At 41.4% G+C, this 22,269-nt stretch overlaps 1 protein-coding gene across 13 annotated transcripts in view; it reads left to right on the top strand.

The window, feature by feature from the left end:
- Positions 1-16,339, top strand: part of CDC25C (cell division cycle 25C) — a 36,509-nt gene extending 20,170 nt beyond the window's left edge. For 10 of the 13 annotated variants that reach the window (XM_025432243.3, XM_025432242.3, XM_025432244.3 and 7 more), the window contains 7 exons: positions 10,114-10,266; positions 11,381-11,482; positions 12,544-12,606; positions 14,300-14,398; positions 14,943-15,076; positions 15,450-15,561; positions 15,763-16,339. In XM_025432243.3, coding sequence (XP_025288028.3) covers positions 10,114-10,266; positions 11,381-11,482; positions 12,544-12,606; positions 14,300-14,398; positions 14,943-15,076; positions 15,450-15,561; positions 15,763-15,912 — 813 coding nt within the window. In that variant the 3' untranslated portion in view covers positions 15,913-16,339. The remainder of the gene's footprint in view (positions 1-10,113; positions 10,267-11,380; positions 11,483-12,543; positions 12,607-14,299; positions 14,399-14,942; positions 15,077-15,449; positions 15,562-15,762) is intronic. The other 3 variants (XM_025432246.3, XM_049091832.1, XM_025432250.3) reach the window with 3 other exon arrangements.
- The last annotated feature ends 5,930 nt before the right edge of the window (positions 16,340-22,269 follow it).

Raw genomic sequence — 22,269 nt, 5'->3', positions numbered from 1 at the left:
GGAGCTTGACACAGGGCTCCATCCCAGGACCCCAAGATCATGACCTAAGCTGAAATCAAGAGTTGGATGCTTAAACAACTGAGCCATCCAGGCATCCCAACATTTGCTTTTTTTTTTTTTTTAATATTTATTTATTCATGAGAAACACAGAGAGAGAAAGAGAGAGAGACACAGGCAGAGGGAGAAGCAGGCTCCATGCAGGGAGCCCGACGTGGGACTCGATCCCAGGTCTCCAGTATCACACCCTGGGCTGAAGGCCGCACTAAACCGCTGAGCCACCGGGCTGCCCCCAACATTTGCTTTTTGCGTAAAGATGGTAAGGTTAAATACCTGAGTTTAAATTGACTGAAGTGTTAGGAAGGATGGTGAATCAATTATCTAGAACACTGCTATGCTGTAAAACTTTCTGAGATAATGGAAATCTTTATATTTATCCAATATAGTAGCCACTCTATGGCTTTTGAGCACTTAAAATGTGACTAATGCCACTAGACACTGAAGTTTTAAATTTTTTGTTTTAATTAATGCAGATAGCCATGTGTGGTTAGTGTTAGTATAGTGGGTAGTCAGATCTAGAGCCCTCTATAAAGTATGGTCCCTGGAGAAGCACCATCTGTATCAGATAGGAATTTCTCAGCAATGCAAATTTCTGGGCCCCATCCCAGACTTCCTAAATCAGAAACTGTGAGGGTGGGGCCCAGCAGTCTGTTTTAACAACCCCTCCAAGTGATTTTGACGTGCCCTGAAGTTTGAAATCCTAGGTGTATAATGCAGTATTAAATCCTGTTTTGGTTTAATGTTATTGATTTGTGAGAAGACAACAGAACCAAGGTATAATTTGAAAAAGACAAGATGAGTATTGGGAGAATTGACAGCGACCTTCCTAAAACAAACATTTTTGAGGACTCGCTGATAATGGAGGATAATATGCGGAAAAACAGCAAGTTTAAGGATAGTTAGCATGAGAAAAGTTGCTAGGCCTTCTGGGGAAAAAAAGAGCAATGGAAAGCGAACATTTAGTGGGACTCTTACGAATATATGTTAGTCTTCATATTTGTAAAATGTAGCTGAAATAGTCAAATCTCAACTAGGATTAACTAGTAATTAAATTTAATGTTGATTAAAAAGAAAATCTTTTGTTTTCAATTCTATTGTTGAAAATTTGTCTTATGTGGTTAGTCTGTTTTTAAGAAACAATCAGTACAGGGGATATGGTTGGTTCTTTCCTTCCTAAAGGTCTTTTATCATCTTAGAAACGTCATTCTGAGTTGTTTAACATAGTATAGAAGAGTAGGTTTAAAATAGACTAACTCCAGGTAGTACTCTGGAAATTTTGTTTATGTGGAAGAAAAGCATCTGGCTTTCAGGTATTTTTTTGAGGGTTTTTTTTTTTTTTTTTTTTTTGGTGTTTAAAAAACTTAAGTCCCCTTATGTGCTCATTTTAATGCATTGTGACTCTTACAACATCATTTTCAGGTGAGGGCATACTGTATATGAATATGCATAGCAGTAAGTTTTAGAACAGAAAAGGAGTAGGGATTTTCATTATTGAGTTTATCACTTTGATGCTCAGTGGAAATAGATACCTGACAAAGCAAGGAGATTTGTATAACGTTAGTGATTTCTGATGCATTCATTTAAAAAATATTTATAAAGTGCAGGTTGTCAGGCCCTGTGTTAGGCACGGGTAGTACAATGATGAACAATACAGACTAGGTTTATGTCCTCTTGGAGTTCATATGCTTGTCAAGGAGACATCAACAAAAACAACAAACTCACATTTGTCAAGTTGATAAGTGTTCTAGTTTAGAGTTCTTGGTTGCAAATAAAACAAACTGATTTCTAGTTACCTTAAGCAGAAAAGGGATTTTCTGGAGGGTATTGAGGAATTCAGAATTACCAGGAAGGCTGGAAAACAAGGTAAGACCTGGCCAAATGCTGCTGTGGGGTCCTCATGCTTGGGATATCACCACCTGCTGGCTGAATAGTTAGTGTCACCATTGCTGGCCCCCTGCCCCAGAAGATAATCCAACCTGTTGCTGGACTCTATTGCTCTGGACCATTTGCTGCCACCCTCTATATTCTCCACTGTGATGCTACAACCATAAAAAAGACTCAGCCAACCCTATACTTTTGTATTATTCCTCAAGTTTCAAAATCCAGTCAGGAATATCTGGTTGATTATAAGAGAATGGAAAAGGGAATATCTGTCCCCCTTTGGCCTCCTTATCAGGAGTCAGGGCTGCCTTCCATCTAATTTAAGATTTTACTAAATCTCCAGTTTTAGCCAAATTGCAAATGGCTGCCATAAGAGACAAGATAATTTAATTATTGCAAATTGTCCAAGTATAATGAAGGAAACAAAATGGGGACTGAGATAAACACTAATAAAAGGGGACCTTTAAGTGGGAATAAATAGGAAAGGCCTCTTTGAGCAAGAGATATTTAGCTGAGAACAGGTTGATAAACTGTCCCCATTTGTGTGCCGTTGAGGAGGCTCCCATGACCTGGGCCTTTCAGTGCTGAAACTGGAAAATCCCAGACAGATTTAGATGGGTTGGTCACGCTAGCTGTGCACGAAACATATATGGCATGACTCGAGGCAAGAGCAATCCATGAGGAGGGAATATTGTAGGTGCAAAGGTCCCAAGGTTGAGTAGATCTTGGTGTGTACAAGGAAGCCAGTGTGAGGAAGGGAGAGAGTTGCCTGAGGTGGGACGATAGAGGTAAGCAGGGGATAGACTGTGCAGGGCCTTAGAGCAATGGTGAGTGTATGGAGTTTATTCTAAGTGCATTAGGAAGCCATTAGCGGGTATTCATCAGAGGAATGATGGGACCTGGTTTGTTTTATGAAGTCCTCTCATTGCTAGATGAAAAAGGGATTAGAGAGGATTAAGGGTTCGAAGGAGGAGAGATGTTGGAATCAGGTGAGAATAGGATGGGAAGCTATTGTGGTAGTCTCAGGGTTGGTTGTAGCCTGGACTAAGGTGGTGGCTACAGAGACAGAAATGGATGAATTTAGAAGGTATTTTGAATACAGAACAGACAAGACTTGATGGGTTGGATATAGGCAGTGAAGGAAGGATAGGATCAAGGATGACTTTAGAAATTTGAAGTGTTTTTATTTCTAAGGGAAGACAAAAGCAGTCAGAAGAAAACTACCTTTTTCTCTCACCAAATATAGCATCCTATCTGCTTTCATACCCATATAACTGCCTTCCCTCTTATTCTGAACAAAGTGTCCCTTCTCCTATCTGAACTCCCTCCCCTTCTGCACTTCCTCCTATTCATCCATCCATCCATCCATCCATCATTCATTCAGTAATGATGCAGATACAGTAGTGATAAAGTCTGGGCTTTTGTACAGCTTATATTCTGGTCAGGAGGAAACAAAGAAACAAATACAGGGATGCCTGGGTGGCTCAATGGTTAAGCGCCTGCCTTCAGCTCAGGGAGTGATCCTGGAGTCTGGGGATCAAGTCCCACATCGGGCTCCCTGCATGGAGCCTGCTTCTCTCTCTGCCTGTGTCTCTGTCTCTCTCTTCTCTCTCTCTCTCTCTGTGTGTCTCTCATGAATAAATAAGTAAAATCTTAAAAAAAAAAAGAAAGAAACACATTTATAATATGACAGATGGTGAAATACTACAGTAAAAAAGCAGGTTAAAGAGAATAGGGAGCACCTGGCCTGGGATGGAGTATAGTGGGAGTTGATATTTTTTATAAGTTGTATTACAGAAGACCTCTCTGAGAATGACATTTGAGCAGACTTCTGAAGCAGTGAGGGAGCCAAACAGTTATCAGAAGGGATGAGTTTTTCTAGGCAGAAAGAAGATCAAATGCAATGCTTCAGAAGTGGGGCTGTGCGTGGCATATTCATGGAACAGCAAGAAGGTCAGTGTGGCTGGAGTAAAGTGAGCAGGTACAGAGTGGTAGATGAAGGCAGAGAGCAGGTAGCAGGACAGGTCTCAAATAAATAAAATCTTAAAAAAAAAAAAAAGGAAAGAAAGAAACCCATAACTAACATCATATTCAGTGGAGAAACTGTAGGCCATTATAAAGATTTTGCAAAAACCCTGAGTCACATGGAAGCATCTCCTCTTGCCTGCTCCTGCAGTAATCTGCTCTTTTTCTCCCTCTTGTATTATCAGTTTTCTCCTTTTTCCTAGATTAATACTTTTCAAATTTTTTTTGGTATGAGAACTCCTTTGCAATCTTAAAAATTATGGAGAACACTTTACCTTGTAACTGATCTTAGGGGAAAAGCATCTAGTTTTTCTCCACTGAATATGATGTTAGTTATGGGTTTCTTTCTTTCCTTTTTTTTTTTTTTTAATAGATTTTATTTATTTATTTGAGAGAGAGAAAAAGCAAAAGAGTATGAGTCAAGGGGAGGAGTAGAGGAGAAGGGGGTGGGAAAGAATCAAGCAGACTCCTGGCTAAGCAGGGAGCCTGACACGGGGCCGGTTTCACAACCCTCAGACCATGACTTAAGCTGAAACCGAGAGTCAGACTCTCAACTGACTGAGCCACCCAGGCACCCCTTGTTTTTATTTTTTTTTTGTCAAAGTAAGCCCCATGCCTAGCATGGAGCCCAACGCTCAAACTCATAACCCTGAGATCAAGACCTGAGCTGAGGGCACCTGGGTGACTTAGTGGTTGAGTGTCTGCCTTTGGCTTAGGTCGTGACTCCAGGGTCCTGGGATCAAGTCCCACATTGATCTCCCCACAGGGAACCTGCTTCTCCCTCTGCCTGTGTCTCTGCCTCTCTCTGTGTGTCTCTTGTGAGTAAATAAGTAAAATATTAAGAAAGAAAGAAAGAAAGAAAGAAAGAAAGAAAGAAAGAAAGAAAGAAAGAAAGAAAGAAAGAGAAAGAAAGAAAGAAAGAAAGAAAGAAAGAAAGAAAGAAAGAAAGAAAGAAAGAAAGAAAGAAAGAAAGAAAGAAAGGAAAGAAAGAAAAGAAAAGAAAGATTTGAGCTGAGATCAAGAATCAGCTGCCTAACCAACTGAGCTACCTAGGCACCTGTAGTGACAGGTTCCTTGAGATACCCTTTGTGAAGCTGAAGAAGTTCCCTTCTAAGTTTGCTGAGAGATTTTAGCAGGAACAGATAATAGATTTTCTGAAATGCTTTTTCTGCATCTGCTGAGATGATCATGTGAGTTTTCTTTTTTAATCTATTAATATGGTTAATTACACTGATCTTATGATGTTAAAACAACATTGCATTCCCATGATAACCTTGTTTGGTCATGATGTAGTTTCCTTTTTATATATTATTGGATTTGATTTACTGAAATTTTACTGAGAATTTTTGTATCTCTGTTCATGAGAGATACTGATTTTTAGTGTTTTGTTTTCCTTGTAATGTCTTTCTTATTGAATCAGTGTAATGTCATCATTTGGAAAGAATTCTTTTTCAATTTCTGGAATAGAATTGGCATTTTTTGTGTGTGTGTTTTGTTTTTTTAATGTTAGGCCAGATTCACCAGTAAAGCCATTGTGACCTGGGCTTTTCTTTGTGGGAAATTTTTTAATTACTAATTCAGCCTCTACTTTTTGTAGATCTAGTTGGACTCTCTGTTCCTTCTTGATTCACTTTCACTGATTTTTATCTTTTGAGGAATCTGCCCATTTAATCTGAGTTTTCTCATTCATTGATATGTGGTTGTTTATAGTATCCCTCAAGACTTTTTTTTTTTTTATTTCTGAAAAATTGCTAGTAATGTCCTCTCTTTCATTCCTAGTTTTAGTAATTTGAGTCTTCTTTTTTTTCTTGGTCAGTGTAGCTAAAAGTTTATCAATTTTTGACTTTTTCAAATAATAACTTTTGGTTCTATTTTTTATTTTTCTGTTCTTCTTTTTTTTTTTTTTTAATTTTATTTACTTATGATAGTCATACAGAGAGAGAGAGAGGCAGAGACATAGGCAGAGGGAGACCCCAGGATCATGACCTGACCTGAGCCAAAGCCAGACGCTCAACCACTGAGCCACCCAGGGGTCCCTTAGTTTCTTTTTTGATAGAAGGTTAGGTCATTGTCTTCAGGTTGTTCTTTTTTCTATTATGGGCCTTTGCAGCTGTAAGTTTTCATGTAAATACTACTTTAGCTTTATCCTTATGTAAGTTTTGGTGTGCCATGTCTTCATTTTTTTTTTTTTTTTTTTTTTTATTTATTTATTTATTATAGTCACAGACAGAGAGAGAGAGAGGCAGAGACACAGGCAGAGGGAGAAGCAGGCTCCATGCACCGGGAGCCCAACGTGGGATTCGATCCCGGGTCTCCAGGATCGCGCCCTGGGCCAAAGGCAGGTGCCCAACTGCTGAGCCACCCAGGGATCCCCTTTTTTTCTGCTATTAATTTCTGATTAATCCATTGTGGTCAGAGAGCATACTTTGTATGATTTTTATTGAAAATAGCTATTTGAGAGTCTTCTTTATAGAGGGAAAATTTGAATTTACAGATAGAAAAAATCATGTAAGGCAAAAATGAGGGGATTTAAAAGGGCCAGAACCTAACCATGACGAATCCAACATCTGTTAGAGTTTTGGCAGGTAAGGAGGCCCAAGAAAGAAGACTGAGAAGGAGCAACAGAAAGGTAGAAGCATCATGGTTCGTTTAGTTTAGGGATTGCCTGTACTAGCACTAAACTAAACTGGGAGGTGCCATTGAAGCCAATGAAGGAGGCAATAGCCAACTCAGTGGAAGCCACTATGAAGTTCAGAGAGGTCTATGTCTAAAGAGTGACTGTCAGATATGGTGACATGAAGACTGTTGAGAACCTTGACAAGAGCAGTAGTATGGTGCAAGCAGAAGCAAGCCTGTGTGTGTTGAAGATTGTGTAGGCCATGAGGAAATGATGATGCCTCCTCACTTTACAAAATAATGATTATTCATTTAGACCTTTTTATAAAATATGCAGGTAGAATCGAGCTTAGCAAGTTTCTTTTCTTCTTCTTGGCCTTTTCAATCCTTAAAACTCCCGTATATTCAAAGTGTTTATTGATTCCTTAAAGAAGAAAAGTCTCTAATGCATAGATGATGAATGCAATCTAATCCAGCTGGTCCTGGGTTCCTCCTATCTATCACTGCTTCTGAGAACTGGGAAATTCGCTAGACAAAGCTACAGTATCATCACTGTCATCATCCCTTCATGACCAAACATTTATGCTCTTTGCAGTAAGTTGCTGTTTGTTTTTATATACATGTTTTAAAAAGACACTATCAGAACAGTAGTGGCTGTTTCTATTTGTTAAAGTAGTTTTCTCCTATTATTTATTTCTGGATTCTTGCCTTTAGACTATATGAAACCCAAAAAGTTGTTTATCAGTTTAATTATCATAATAACAGCTACCAGAAACCTAAAGCATTGATGCAAGAGAATAGACTTGAGAAATAGACGCATGCATATATGGACAATTGATAATTAGCCCAAGATACAACACAATTAAACTGAGAAACAATTTCAACAAATTGTGCTGCTGCAATTGACAACCTATATGAAAAACAAAAACTTTGGGGCACCTGGGTGGCTCAGTGGTTGAGCATCTGCCTTTGGCTTAGGTCATGATCCTGGGGTCCTGGGATCAAGTCCACTATCAGGCTCTCCTCAAGGAGCCTACTTCTCCCTCTGCCTCTCTCTCTCTGTGTGTCTCTCATGAATAAATAAATGAAACCTTTATAAAAAACAAAAACAAAAAACCTCAATCCGTACCTTATATCTTGTATAGAAATTAGTGCAAAATGGTTAATAGACCTGAATATGAAATCTAAAACTATAAAATATCTGAAGAAAAAAACATAGAAAATTTCTGTGACCTTGGGTTAGGTAACAATTTCTTAGATATAATACTAAAAAATGGATATGGGGATCCCTGGGTGGCGCAGCGGTTTGGCGCCTGCCTTTGGCCCAGGGCGCGATCCTGGAGTCCCGGGATCGAATTCTGCGTCGGGCTCCCCGTGCATGGAGCCTGCTTCTCTCTCTGCCTGTGTCTCTGCCTCTCTCTCTCTCTCTGTGTGACTATCATAAGTAAATAAAAAAAATTAAAAAAAATAAAATAAAAAATGGATATGTTTCCCTTACTAGCTAAATCATTAGACTCTTTAAAATGAGCCCTTAGAGGCACCTGGGTGGCTCAGTCAGTTAAGCTTCCAACTCGATTTTGGCTTAGGTTGTGATATCAGGGTAATGAGATCCAACCTGGCATCGAGCCCTTTGTTCAGCTCCACTCTCAGTGGGGTGTCTGCTTAAGATTCTTTCTCTCCATCTGCTCCTCCCCCCCAAAATAATAAAGAAATAAATCTTTTTTAAAAATAATAAAATAAATTACAACGAGCCCTTAGCTTAGGAATTTGGTGTGTTCTAGAGAGGCTCTTTTGGTTAAAAGAAACAAAGATCGCAACTAAGGCCATCCTATTGGAAATTTTGATCTGGCTTCCTCCTGCCTTCTCAGGGTATAAATGAAAGTATCTGAAGGGAAATCTTCAAGAGGTCTGGGTAACCTGTTCCTCAATCTTTCACCATATCTCTTCTGCCACTATAACTTTGTTTCAGCCATGTAGTCATCATTGGCCTCACAGCCTTGACTGTATCTTTTGGCATCTTCCTTTTAAGCTTTGGCATCTGTTGCTGCCTAGTTATTTTGCCATTTTCTAAGTTAGACTCCCAGGAGAGGAAACCTAATTGGCCCAGATTATTACATGTTCTAGGCCACTGGATGGATGCGTCAAACTAGCACTGGCTGGTCAGTGGCTCTGAGTAGGGTTGTGGGGACATAGGGAGTTGACTGGCAGAGATCCAAGGGAAGAGGTAGATATAAAATATTGGAATGTAAAATGTGAACTGTACCTTCAGCTGGTATTAGGAACCATGGAGTTTCCCTTAGATGGGACCATGGATGTTACAAATGCTGCAATAGATAAAGTTATTATAAAATAAAATATTGATGTTTTTATTTTAGTCTCCCAGAAACCATTGACCATCAATTTGTTTTCTAGTTATGGCTCTCTTATTATCTAGCCCCCTTCTAAATCAATACACATTAGTTAGTGAGATGAATGTATAAAGTAGGAATTCTTGGTTTTCGTGTAGGCCAGAGGTAGAAGGTATCTGGGAACAAGGATAAGAATTTTGGATTAGTTGAGGGATCCCTCACTGCCTCAGTCAATAGAACACAGGACTCTTGATCTTAGGATCATGAGTTTGAGACCCACTTTGGAAATAGAGATTATTTTTTAAAAATTAAAAAAAAATCTTGATTATTTGAAAGTTATTATCAGAGGTCATTTAATATATCCCCCTGCCTCTGGTTATAACACTCAAATCATGGCTTTCAAGGAGATAGTGGTCCACCTTCTTGAACATTAGTCTGAGTTAGTAACTTCCAAGGCCAGTTCTTTATGGTATTTAATCCATTTTTTTCCTGATGGGCTTCATAATATCAATCCTATAATGGCCATCCTGATGCCAGATTCTAATGTTCCCTTTTCCCTTGCATGATGCTTATTTTGCTATTTTTCTTTCCTATTAACAACCTGCTTTATAAGAGAGCTGAGTTATTTTTTCCTCTCTCCCTCAAAGAAACCATTACCCCAAGAAACTGACACATACTCTTGCTGCCTAGTATTTTTTCACCTAGACTGACCCTTTTGGTTTGTCATCTTCCATTTTGTTGGGGTTCTTAACTCTTGATTGTCAGAGTCTTAGGATCCCATAGAGAGACTGTGGGATTAGGTTGGTTTGTTTGGTTTTCACTTGACTGGAGGAACTGAGCTTGCATTTGCTTTCTCCTATAAGAATTGGTACATATAAGATGGTCAGGTGGTGAATTTGATTTGGCTAGAGTTAATACATCTTGGGGAGATGGAACATCACACACCCTGAGGAGAAAGATGTTAATGAGGTAGGGAAGAGTGGTTCCTTACCTAAGGTTTTGCCTATCAAAGTTGAGTGTTGCTAGAAATCGCCAGGGCAGCTTGCTAAAATGCAGATTTTAATTCAGTAGGTCTGGGGTGAGGCTCAACATCTAGGATTCTTCATTTCTAACAAGTTTGCAGGAAATGTTCATGCTGCAGGCCTGAAGAGGAGTAAGAACATATGGGGTTGATATTCCCATACAGGCATCTCTGAATAGAAGCTCCTTGTATCGCTCCCCTTCGTTGCCAGAGAATTTGAACAGGCCAAGACTGAAGCGGACCGTAAAATTCAAGGACAGCCCAAAATCACATAAAGACAAAAAGGAGTCTTGTTCTAGCCACAAAGAGCTCGGGAAGGTAAGCTCTTTTAAGATGAAAATCTGTTTGGGACACCTGGGTGGCTCAGCCATTGGGCATCTGCCTTTGGCTCAGGGTGTGGTCCCAGGCTCCCTACATGGAGCCTGCTTCTCCCTTTCCTGCGTCTCTGCCTCTCTCTGTGTGTCTCTATGAATAAGTAAATAAAAAAATTTTTTTAATCTTTAAATAAAAAAAAAAGATGAGAATCAACTTAATCCTCTACCTTGTTGTGTTCTGTGCTTTTTTGGTATGAGGATTGCTTTACGATGTCTTGTCTTCTTTCTCATTAATTTATATCTCTTTGTTCTTTATGTCTTTTCTTTTCCACATCTGCACCCCTATATAAAATATTTAACATTAAATATCTCTTATATTTCTGGAAATGATGTTGGCATACTGTCTTCCCAACCTTCTTTTATGAGATTGAGAGGACACAGAGAAATGTAAATTTTTTAATGCTGTTTTACCTGTATTCTGACAGAAACAGCATCATGGAACACACTGGTTTGGTGGGAGGCAACTTCTGAAAAATTTAGCCATTATTCCCTATCCCTCCTTAAAAAAAACCCTAGATACTATATAATAAAATCAGCGTATGGTAGTGTAGAAATGCACATAAACAAAAGAAGCTCTTGTGAAATGCTTGCAATCCCATAGGCCAGAGTTAATTACTTTCAACACTTGGTAAATATATTCCTCTAGTCTCTTTGATGTAGATTTTTTTCTTTTATTAGAGTAGGGTCACAAAGCACTCATTTTCTCACTTTCTTAAGGATATCATGAACTTATTTTCTTGTCAAGCTACAGCATAACTTTTTTTGCATATGTGTATACCATATAATGTATTAAATATGATTTGTTTAACCAAGAACCTGTTATTTATTGGTAATCTTTCTCTATTATAAACTTGCTGGCATATCCATTTTTACAGCCAGATCTTTGTGCATATTTATATTTCCCTAGGAAAACAAATGGAAATATTTGATCAATGTGTGTGCATATTTTTTTTTCCAAAGGGTATGCATATTTTTAATAAATCTCCACTCCTTCTGTCTCTTGGTTTTTAAACCTCTAACATGAGAAATGGGGTTGGGGGAAATCTTGTCATTCTCAGGGCTTAGGTCTAAAGAAGACAGTTTCTCTCTGTGACATTAATATCATTCAGATGCTGGAGGAAGATTCTTACCAGGGATCTCTGATTGGTGATTTCTCCAAGGTGAGTTTGGTTACATTCATCTTATATTCCATTGAGTCATTTTGGATCTTAGTCTTTTTTTCTTTGCTTGAAGAGGATGGTAGGTATAATATGCATCCTCACCAAGTACTATTTGATAAACTGAAGATGCTATGGTGGAAGATTTAGATCCTAAGCCTCTCCAGTGAAAAAGTATTTCTATTCATTCTGGGAAAATCCAGAGCAGTGGGAAAGTATAAGGCTTTTTACTTTTTTTTTACTTTTTTCTTTTTAAAAATATCTTTTAAAATTATGTAAATAATATCTGGTCATTACAGAAAGAGTAGAAAATGAAATATACCTCAAATCTTATAAAAATATATATACTTTAAAGATTTTATTTATTTATTTATGAGAGACACAGAGAGAGACAGAGACACAGGCAGAGGGAGAAGCAGGCTCCATGCAGGGAGCCCGACGTAGGACTCGATCCTGGGTCTCCAGGATCACGCCATGGGTTGAAGGCATCGCTAAACCGCTGAGCCACCTGGGCTGCCCTCAAATCTTATAAAAATATTATTGCTTTTAACATCTTGGTATATGTAAAATACCTCCAGACTTTTCCTATGTATTTTCACAAACACACATGCACATACCCAAATAAATTTTTTTATTTTCTCACAAAAAAATGATTTTGTTATACTGTTTTGTTATACTGTTTCCCCCATCATTTAATGTATCAGGAACATCTTTTCATGTCAATGATTTTTTTTTCCCATTGGTTCTTTTGAAGGCATCTGTTTTTGTTTTTGTTTTTGTTTTTTATTTATTTATCTTTGGGGGTGGGTAGTGGCAGAGGGAGAGGGAAAGAGAAAGAATCTTAAGCAGGTTCCACTCCCAGCGTGGAGCCTTTCTCAGAGTTCTCTGTATGTAACGACCCTGAGATCATTACTTGAGCTGAAATCAAGAGTCGGAAGCTCAACTGACTGAGCCACCCAGGCGGCTCATGTAAAATCCCACAAATGAAGAACAATATATGGGTCTTTGATCTCAAACTGAGGTATAGAAAACTTGCTGTTATTTCAGTTTTTCGGTATTTCTAGGTATGTGTGTTGCCAACCGTGTCAGGGAGACACCAAGATCTGAAGTACATCAACCCAGAAACAGTAAGCAGATTTCTGGAGATGGTAACTGGTTACATAAGCTACCATCTGGTCTGTTCTGTCCCTAAAATCCCCACTTCCATTGTATTTCACTGTGTTCACTTACATTAGGTTCCTCATTCATCTGAAGCTGTATTGAAGAACTCCTATTTATCCCATTCTTTTGCCTTTGTTTTTAATTCAACAAATGATAGATAATTGTTACAAAGGAAAGAAAGCAAGGAAAGAAGAGAGAGAAGTAAAAAAGTCAAAATCACTCAACTTTTGGCAACCTTATATCCTGGTTTAGTCCCATTGACACCTTTTAGTGCATGGTAATTATTAATAGTATTCTCTCACTCTCAAAAGTATCCTAGTTTGTGCAATAATTATTTGGTTGCCCTACCCATAATCTCATTGCTAGAGATAACTACTAGCAATATTTTCCTTATGGCCTTCCAGATTTTACTCTGGAATATATTTGATAAAAATAGTATAGTAACATGTAAAGTCAGCTTATTAGCGAGTCATTGTAAACATTTTTTTTTTTTAGATTTTTTAAAGGTTTTTTATTTATTTATTAATGAGAGACAGAGAGAGAGAGAGAGAGAGACAGGCAGAGACACAGGCAGAGGGAGAAGCAGGCTCCACACAGGGAGCCTGATGTGGGACTCGATCCCAGGTGTCCGGGATCACACCCTGGGCCGAAGGTAGTGCTAAACCGCTGAGCCACCCGGGCTGCCCTTTTTTTTTTAGATTTTATTTATTTATTCATGACAGACAGAGAGAGAGAGGCAGAGACACAGGCAGAGGGAGAAGCAGGCTCCATGCAGGGAGCCCGATGTGGGACTCAATCCCTGAACTCCAGGATCATGCCCTGAGCCTAAAGCAGAACTTAACTGCTAGGCCGTCCAGGCGTCCCTGTAAACATCTTTCTACATTGTTAAAACAAAACTATATTATCATTCTAATGACTATATAATATTCTATTTTATTGACATGTATAATTTAACCAAACTGCTATTTTTGAATATTGAAGTTATTTGTAACTTTTAAAAATTATTTGATAACTTAAGCTAACTAATATTTAATAGTTAATATTTGATATTAACTATTAACTATTTGATAACCTAAAATGATGGCTGAGATGAATATTGTTGTGCCATATCTTTGCATACGTTTCTGTTTGCTAAAGATGTTGGGAAAGAAATTGCTGAGTCAAAGTTAATTACATGTGCATTTACAAAGTTAGCTCCTGGAAGGTTGAACCAAGTTACACTCCTACAAGTAGCTTAAGGATATCAACCCTTTCCTTCCATATCCTTTTCTGAAGAGCTTGCTTTCTTCCTTTACGATGGAGCATGGGGAACCCATTTCCCATTTCTTCTTGCAAAGTCAGAATTGCTACCTGCTACCTGTACCACTGCAGAAGTCCTTGGGTGTCCTGAGAGGATGATTGCAATGCCTTGAATATGGTTTTCTCTGGTATCTTGGCAATACCAGCTATTTTGGTGCTCCAAAAGACCATTTTATATTTTATCCTCCTGACTGAGGGGTAGAGATGAACTATTGCCCCATTTCAAATATAGGGGGCTTTTGGAGACTGGGGATAGAGTGGAATCCTGGGTGACTAAAGGGAATGTGAATCAGGAACTGTGTGATTGACTCTTGTCTCCCAGAGTGATGAGGAACAGAGTATTCAATCATTTCTATACAGGTGGCTGCCTTACTGACAGGGAAGTTCCAGAGTCTGATTGAGAAGTTTTATATCATCGATTGCCGCTATCCATACGAGTACCTGGGAGGACACATCCAGGTTAGGTTACATTGAGGCCATTGGTGGGGAGGAGTTGGAGGTAGCTCTTTAATGAGAAGGGTCTATGGACAAAGATCCTATGAACTCCAGAACCAGGGAAGAGGTTCTACATTTAGAGCACATCAGAGCTACACATCCTCATTCCTGTTCTAATTCTGTATACCTTGAGCAATTTACTTTTCCTTTCCCTCCTAGACCAACCTCCCATTATTCTATTGGAGCCAGGGGCTCCTGCTTGGAAATAAAATATTAATCCAAGGACTGAGAAGCACTTTGTAGACACTCATAAACATTCCTCACAATGATTCCTACACATTGGGGGTGAGGGGGTGGTCAGTTCTACAAACATTTGAATACCTACTACATGCCAAGCTCTATGCTAGTCTTTGAGGATGGACACAGAGACTTAATTAGATCTATACCCTGAAAGTGCTTACAGTCTAGACTTCCTGTCCCAAATATCCCAAGATGGTATCCTAGTTATTTCTAAGTGTTGAAACTATCCGCAGGCCCTTAAGAAGAAAATACTGAAATTCTTCTGCAGGGAGCCTTAAACTTATACAGTCAGAAAGAACTGTATAACTTCTTTCTGAAGAAGCCCATTGTTCCTCTGGATACCCAGAAAAGAATAATCATCGTGTTCCACTGTGAATTCTCCTCAGAGAGGGGTCCCCGAATGTAAGTGTCTAAATGGGGTAGGGCAGGGGTTAGAAATGGATCTTGAATTGGGACTTACAACCAGGGAACCTAGCCAGACCAGTTCAGACAGAGACTGGAATGAATGAATGCATTCTTTGCATTGTAGTTTAAAGGTTAGGGAGGTGGAAGAAAAGGTTTCTACAACTTAAAAGTTTGGTGCAGAAAAGGAAAAATGATTGGGAATGAGGAGGAGAAAGAATGACTACTTGAATCTTGTTTTGGAAAAACAGTGAGATCTGGAGGTCTGTTGGGTTACCCATAGTCTATTCTTCCTTCCCCTCCCCAGCGAATGGCCCATGGAATCCTGACCTTGCTTCTTTCCACCCCACCCACATCTGGGTTTTCTCTAAAGGTGCCGCTCTCTGAGAGAAGAGGACAGGGCTCTGAACCAGTATCCTACATTGTACTACCCAGAACTATATATCCTCAAAGGGGGCTACAGAGACTTCTTTCCAGAATATACGGTAAAGGATGGGACACATGGGGCAATAGGAGAGCTCAGACTTAGGGGAGCCAACTTAAGCATGCAACTTCCAGGGCTTGCAAAGCCCTCTGAGAAGAAATTACTGCTCCTTCTTAGCCACCACCAAACAGCATCTCTATTATACATAGTAGGCAGAATTCTGGATACTAGAGCATCCTTTACTTTGTCCCCTACCTTTCAGGAGCTGTGCGAACCACGGAGCTACTGCCCTATGCATCACCAAGACCATAAAGCTGAGCTGCTGAGATGTCGAAGCCAGAGCAAAGCATGGGAAGGGGAGCGGCAGCTGCAGGAGCAGATTGCCTTACTGGTGAAGGATGTGAGCCCATGATAATGGGTCAGTGGTTGGCTGCTTAGGAGTCACCAAAAGACGCTGTAGAAACCCTGAGCAGAAAGAGTCCATGTTGTATGTGGCTAAACCCAAGATTGTCTGCAAACCAACAAGTTGCCAAGCTAATGAAATTCCAGGCCTGAGGGTTGGTTTTAGCAGAGCTGCTGGCTGGTGACGGAGTCTGAGAGTAGCCTTGAATTATATGGAGATTTGTGTTGCTTCAGGAAGTAGTTACATTCTCTTCCTAATTAGACTTCTCTTCTAGCAGGCCAGCCAGCTCTTTTCCTGGGCTTTTGCCTGTATAAGAGAGTTGCCCATCTTCTTTCTTGCCTTCTTTGTTTCCTTCTCTCCCGTTTTCTTAAATGGGAAAATAAAAAAAAATAAAAAAGATAAAAAAAAAATAAATGGGAAAATAAACACTGCAAAAGGAGAGATTTGATTGTGTGGGCCCACTCTGCTCCTAGAAGATCTTTACAAGGAAGAGATCACCAAGTTAGACTCCTTCAAGCAAAGGCATAACCATCTCGATTTATAGCTGGAACCAAGATGCTTTTCTCTAGACCAATGGTTCTCAAAGTTTGGGCCCTGGACCCTGGGCATCATCTAAACTTCTTTCAAATGTAAATTTTCAGGCCTCACGGCAGATCTACTAAATCAAAACCTCTGAGGGCTCAGAATTCTGGGTTTTAAAATTTTTCAAGTGATTCTGATGTATGCTGAGGCTTGAGAACCACTGCTGTGGAATTAAGGAAAACTTTTTTTTTTAAGTGAGGGTAGGGGGTAGGGTGGGGAGAGGGGTGCAAGAGGGGCAGAGGAAGAGAGAGAGAATCCCCCTGCCCAGTGCAGAGCTGGAGGCAGGACTCATTCCACCAATTAAACCACCCAGGTGCCCCTTAAGGAAAACCGTTTCAATTGCATTCTTTAGCAATATCCCAGCTTTCCTTTCTATGGTATGAATTACCTGAAAGTGTGCCTCACACTCAGCAGCCTGATAACTAGGCTCAGAAAACCAAGGTGATTGGCATCTCTAAGGCAGGTTATAGATCTGAGTTGGGCTTGAAAAGATTCCTTATCTCCAGCCTCAATGGAATTTTGACTTTTTCCATTTCCCAACTCTTTCCTTGACTTCATTTCACATTTCACAGAGATAAGCTTAAGACTTGGGATAGCTGGAAATAGAGATCTGTGCTGTCTGAAGATAGAAATAAAAGGATACAAAAGTAGCAAGCAAGGGCACTTAAGGAAGACCTTTTACTTTTATTTTTTAAAATATTTTATTTATTTACTTGAGAGAGAACACAAGTAGGCAGAGAGAGAGGGAGAGGGAGAAGCAAGATCCTCACTGAGGAGGGAACCTGACTCAGGGTTCAATCCCAAAACCTTGGGATCATGACCTGAGCCAAAGCAAATGCTTAACTGGTTGAGCCACCCAGTCGCCCTAAGGAAGACCACCTAAACTGCATTCTTCAGCACTATTGCAGGCTTTCCATTCTTAGAGTTCTTGAAGGCAAGTAGGCTTCGTAGTGAGATACAGCCCTATAGCCCAGGGTGGCAGTGGAATTTACTAAGTATTGTCAACTGTCCTGCATTAACCTAGTAGCAATGATAGCCCAGAACTAGAAAAGGACAGAGAGGCTCTGAAGCTTGGCTGAGATGAGACAAAAGTGACCTCTTCCCAGGTTCTGGAGCAGGGAGACTTTTTGTTGTTGTTTTTGTTTAAGATTTTATTTATTTATTCACGAGAGACACAGAGAGAGAGAGGCAGAGACAAGCAGAGGGAGAAGCAGGCTCCATGCAGGGAGCCCAATGCGGGACTTGGTCCCGGGACCCCGGGATGAGGACCTGAGCCAAAGGCAGACACTCAGCCACTGAGGCAGCTAGGTGTCCCACGGAGACCTTTTTTAGGTGAGTGGGAGGAAAGCAGGGCAGTGGCTGGACTGGTGTTTTTAAGATTCGCCAGTGCGGTTCTCCTGAACTGTCGTGCGTGCGCCACCCAGCAGAGGGCACTGCTGTACTCTTTAAAGCAGCTTCTGGAGCGAAACTACCTGGCCTTCTCCTGGAGCCTTTGAGCTCAGAGCTCAGGGCTGAGGGGCAAGGAGAGAAAAGCTGTTTCCATATTAGGTGGATTTGGAGAATATTCTGCTCCTCCATCTCACTACCACATACTTACCACTGCCAAACAGGCACCCTGAGAAAAATGAAGCACTTCCACCTCCAAGTATGAGGAGGGGGTCCCCTGATTCATTGCCTAACCTAGTGGGTCATTTCCACTAGGAAATGACCTGATCATTTTCTTCAGAAAAGTAGAACCAAGCCCCTCCCTCTCCTGGGAAGAGACTGCTACACAGGTTCACATTTCAGTAATCTTAATTAAGTAGAAATTCGGGATCCCTGGGTGGTGTAGCAGTTTAGCGCCTGCCTTTGGCCCAGGGCGTGATCCTGGAGACCCGGGATCGAATCCCACATCAGGCTCCTGGTGCATGGAGCCTGCTTCTCCCTCTGCCTATGTCTCTGCCTCTCTCTCTCTCTCTGTGTGACTATCATAAATAAATAAAAATTTTTAAAAAATTAAGTGGAAATTCTGAGTCACAAAATGAAAACTAGGGCTTAATTAGTTTATCTGCTTTGTGAAAAAAATAGTATTTGCCCAAAAGGCACCATTTTCCTATATAATATCTTGTAATATCCTTCCATTGCATAGGTGCCATGTAATTTGATTCATGTTATTTTCAGGAATAATAATAGTAAACATTTTTCAGGTGCTTACTATATGCAAGACTTTTTACAAACTCATTTTATATGTATAAGCTAATTTTCACAATAATTCTGTGACGCAGGTACTTATTGTGCACATTTTACAGATAAATTGAGAAACAAGGATTAAGTAACTTTTTAAGATCACACAGCTAATGATGACAGTGTTGGGATTTGAATATGGGCAGTATGGCTCCAGTGTTTGTACCTTGAATGGATTCACTGTTACCAAATCCTCATCAAAGAACAGTGTGCCTTTCTAGAGTGGCCTTGTATTAGATGTTAAATATATAAGAGCCTCAATTATAGATTTCTTAAGAAGTCAGGGCCATAAGGGTTGCATGGGCTTAGCAGGTGAGGCTAAGGGCTAAGACCCCAGCCCAGAGACCTTGGCATGAAGCACAGAGCCGGTTAGCTCTACACTAACACTGACTGTATTTGTTCATCATAAAGTCAAGAAAGGAAGGTTGGAAACCTTTCTAAAAACATGGTTTTCGATCTCAGCTCAGGACCCAGCTGACCTCTGCCATAGAGAGGGGAGGAACATTTTCCTTTCCTCATCAATATAAAGTTGGGAGGAAGTATAGAAGATTCTCTTTCCCCATTCAGTTCAGGCAAATGTTGAAGAAACACCAATTCCCTTAAACATATATCTGGGGTTGTCAATTCTAAGTACCACAGGTATTCAATTATGACACTGTCCCTGCCCTCAAGAGACTGACAAGGTAGGAAATGATTCTCCCTTTTTCCCCCATCCCTATAAGCAGTCTGGCCCACTAGCAAAGGAAAGAGGTACTATAGAGGTACTATAGCCTACAGCTCCAAAGCAGCAAGTCTGGTGGTTGGGGGCAGGCCAAGATCACAGAAAAATTAACTCCTGCGTGCCCCCTGGAAATGATACCATTTATTCAGCGCTTGCTCTGTGCCAGGCACTATGTATATTTGTATAATCCTCACAACTGTTCCATCAAATAGATGCTGTTATTAATTTTACCTATGAAGAAACTGAAGCACAGGAAAATTAAGTGCTGTGCCCAAGGCCATCTAGCCTTTGTTGGAAATGGCAGTCGAATCCAGACAGTCTAGAAAGCTTGTGTTCTTAACTATTCACCATACTGCTAACATCCTAGGTGAGGTTAGCAGCAGGAGTTAAGGCTTCCAGTGAGAGAGGGCTTGCTAGAATGCAGAAAACCATGACTACAAATGAAGGTGGAGTAAGATGCAAGGTTTTAGACTGTTGAACCCAATCAGTGGATTGCAAAGCCTCCCAGAGCAGGATTTGTGTCTTAATCATTGTTGCACCTGGTACAAAGTTAAACCCATAACCAGTCTCAAAAGACATTGAACTGAATGACAGCATCGTCTTTGTAGAAAGGACAGACTCATTTGTCATTATCCACAAGGTTCCCAAAGGCAATGCTGCTTATCTAGCAGGTGTTGGCAGTCACAGGGGACATGGTTGGTAGGGAGAGTGTGTGCTGGAAGAGCTGTCAGTATAAATGTTGGAGTCCTATTTATTTGCAGAGTCTTCCTCATCCCTCTCCTACCTCTGGTTTCCAATCATCATTCAAGGCCTAGCGATGTCAGGCTCTCCACTCCACTGCCCACATGGAAAGTTGCTCCAGCATCTCATTCTCACAAAAAGGCTGACCTGTTAACAGGTGGAATTGGGCATTGGTCTTAGCCTAGCATTTTGACTTTGTTCCTACCTTCCTTGTCCATTCCATAGGGATGGCACTGAATAGACACTTAGAGTATGCATTCTGAGCACATGCTTTTTCCCCAGCCTATTCTGCCGCCAAACTTGATTAGGCTTGGTTGCTGAAGGAGGGGGAGAGCAGAGGTGACACCCCTCATCTTGCCCTCCCGCCTCTGTTGATTCATACATCTCTGAGCCGTTTCCTAGCATCCCAGCCATCTGAAATTGTTACCTTTTAGGGTGAATGGGTGGTGCAGTTGGTGATGCGTCCAACTCTTGGTTTCATCTCAGGTCAGATCTCAGGGTCATGAGATCAAGTCCTGAGTCAGGCTCCAAGCTCTCGGAGTCTGCTTGAGTTTCTCTCTTCCTCTCCCTCCGCCACTCCACCCCTCCCCACATACACCCATATTCTCTATATCTCTCAAATAAGTAAATAAAATTTTGATGTTGTTACCCTTTGCTTTTAAATTCCATTCTGAAACTATTGCCAGAGTGGAGTGGACAGTGGGGGGCTATCTGTCCCCAGGTCAGCTCTCTAATCTTACTGGAGGAGAAGTTATAAGGAGGTAGTATGGAGCTGGCGGAAAACAGGCCCTGTACAAAAGCTGAGTAGCCAGATGTTCACTTTCACAGCTCTTCTGGAAGACTGGCAGGGCAGATAGAGATTAAAGCGAAGCACAAACTCCATTTAAAGTGCATTACAGCTCAGGAACTAGCTCCCCCTGGGCAGGAGAAGGGAGGAAAGGGCACAAGAGGCCACATCTCTTCTTCCTTATCTAGGGCCACATGTCTCCCTCCTAGCTTTGTGAAGGGTGATTTACACCCCTGGCCGGAATGACTCTCTTTCTGGGCTGATTACATCGACAAATGCCCCCCAGAGGCCACAGCAGGATGGCCATATTCAGAAGCAGCAGCCAATAAATCTCAGAGCTTTATATTGCACTTCTCAGTACCCCACTCCTGGCCCTCCGCCAGGCCTCTGTACAAGTGAGGAGAGGGCTTGGGCTTCAGAGGTAGGGGGCAAAGACCCCCACTTGCTTTCATCATTTTCTATCTGAGCACTGCTTATTCTTCCAAGTCATTGTGCCTCTGTTTTTACCCGGGCAGCAGGTGGGAATCAACCCTAGATCCAACAAATACCCTTACCCTTGTGGGGAGAGATCCTGGGCTCTGGGCACAGATGGGTTTCTACCTCGCTGTTTAATCCTGGTAGAGCAGGTGCTTTCTGGAACATTACCTAAAGATGAGGAGGTCTTTCTAGCCACCTTCCTCAGCGATCCTGTCCAGCGATCCATTCCTCCAGGGAATATTCTAATCTGAGGAGGGTTTGATCCTCCCACGCTCCCTCTTTGCACTGAATTTTGGAGGAGGCTAGTCTGACATAGATCCTGGGTCTGGCCACAGGACCGCCTTCCGCCCAGCCACTTCACCTGTCTGGGACCTACCTTTGCAGAATTGTGGGGTTAATGATAACAGCCTGAGCTTATCCTTGAAGTTACTTACGAGGGGAAATGGAGGATGGGTGTGCAAATTCCAATCGGAAAAATAAATACTAGAAGTTAAACTGCCCTTGTGCTAGTTCGAGTTTTGCTGCAAGATTCCGCTTGAGGTTCCTGGAGCGAGTGTAGGGAAGGGGGTGGGAGCTCCAGCAAGTGAGAAACAGCGCTTTTCTGGATAAATCCTGGAGTCGCCCAAGGCGGCGACTCTCCAGCAGCAGCGGCCAAGAGTGTCTGGGGCAGAAGCCTCCCCCGGGGGGCGGCCAGCAGCTCGCAGGTGCCCCCGCCCGCCCCGCCGCCTCCTGCCCCCGGCGGGAGCGGCGAGGAGCTCGGTGCGCCCGGGAGGCGGAGGGCGGCGCCCAGGCCCGGGCGGGAGAGAGCGGGCGGGCGGGCGCGGGGAGGCGGGGC

This window comes from Canis lupus, chromosome 11 (genome assembly GCF_003254725.2).
Source record: "Canis lupus dingo isolate Sandy chromosome 11, ASM325472v2, whole genome shotgun sequence".
NCBI lineage: Eukaryota > Metazoa > Chordata > Mammalia > Carnivora > Canidae > Canis > Canis lupus.
Note: the sequence above shows the minus strand (reverse complement) of the source record. Positions and strands in the feature narration are given on the sequence as shown.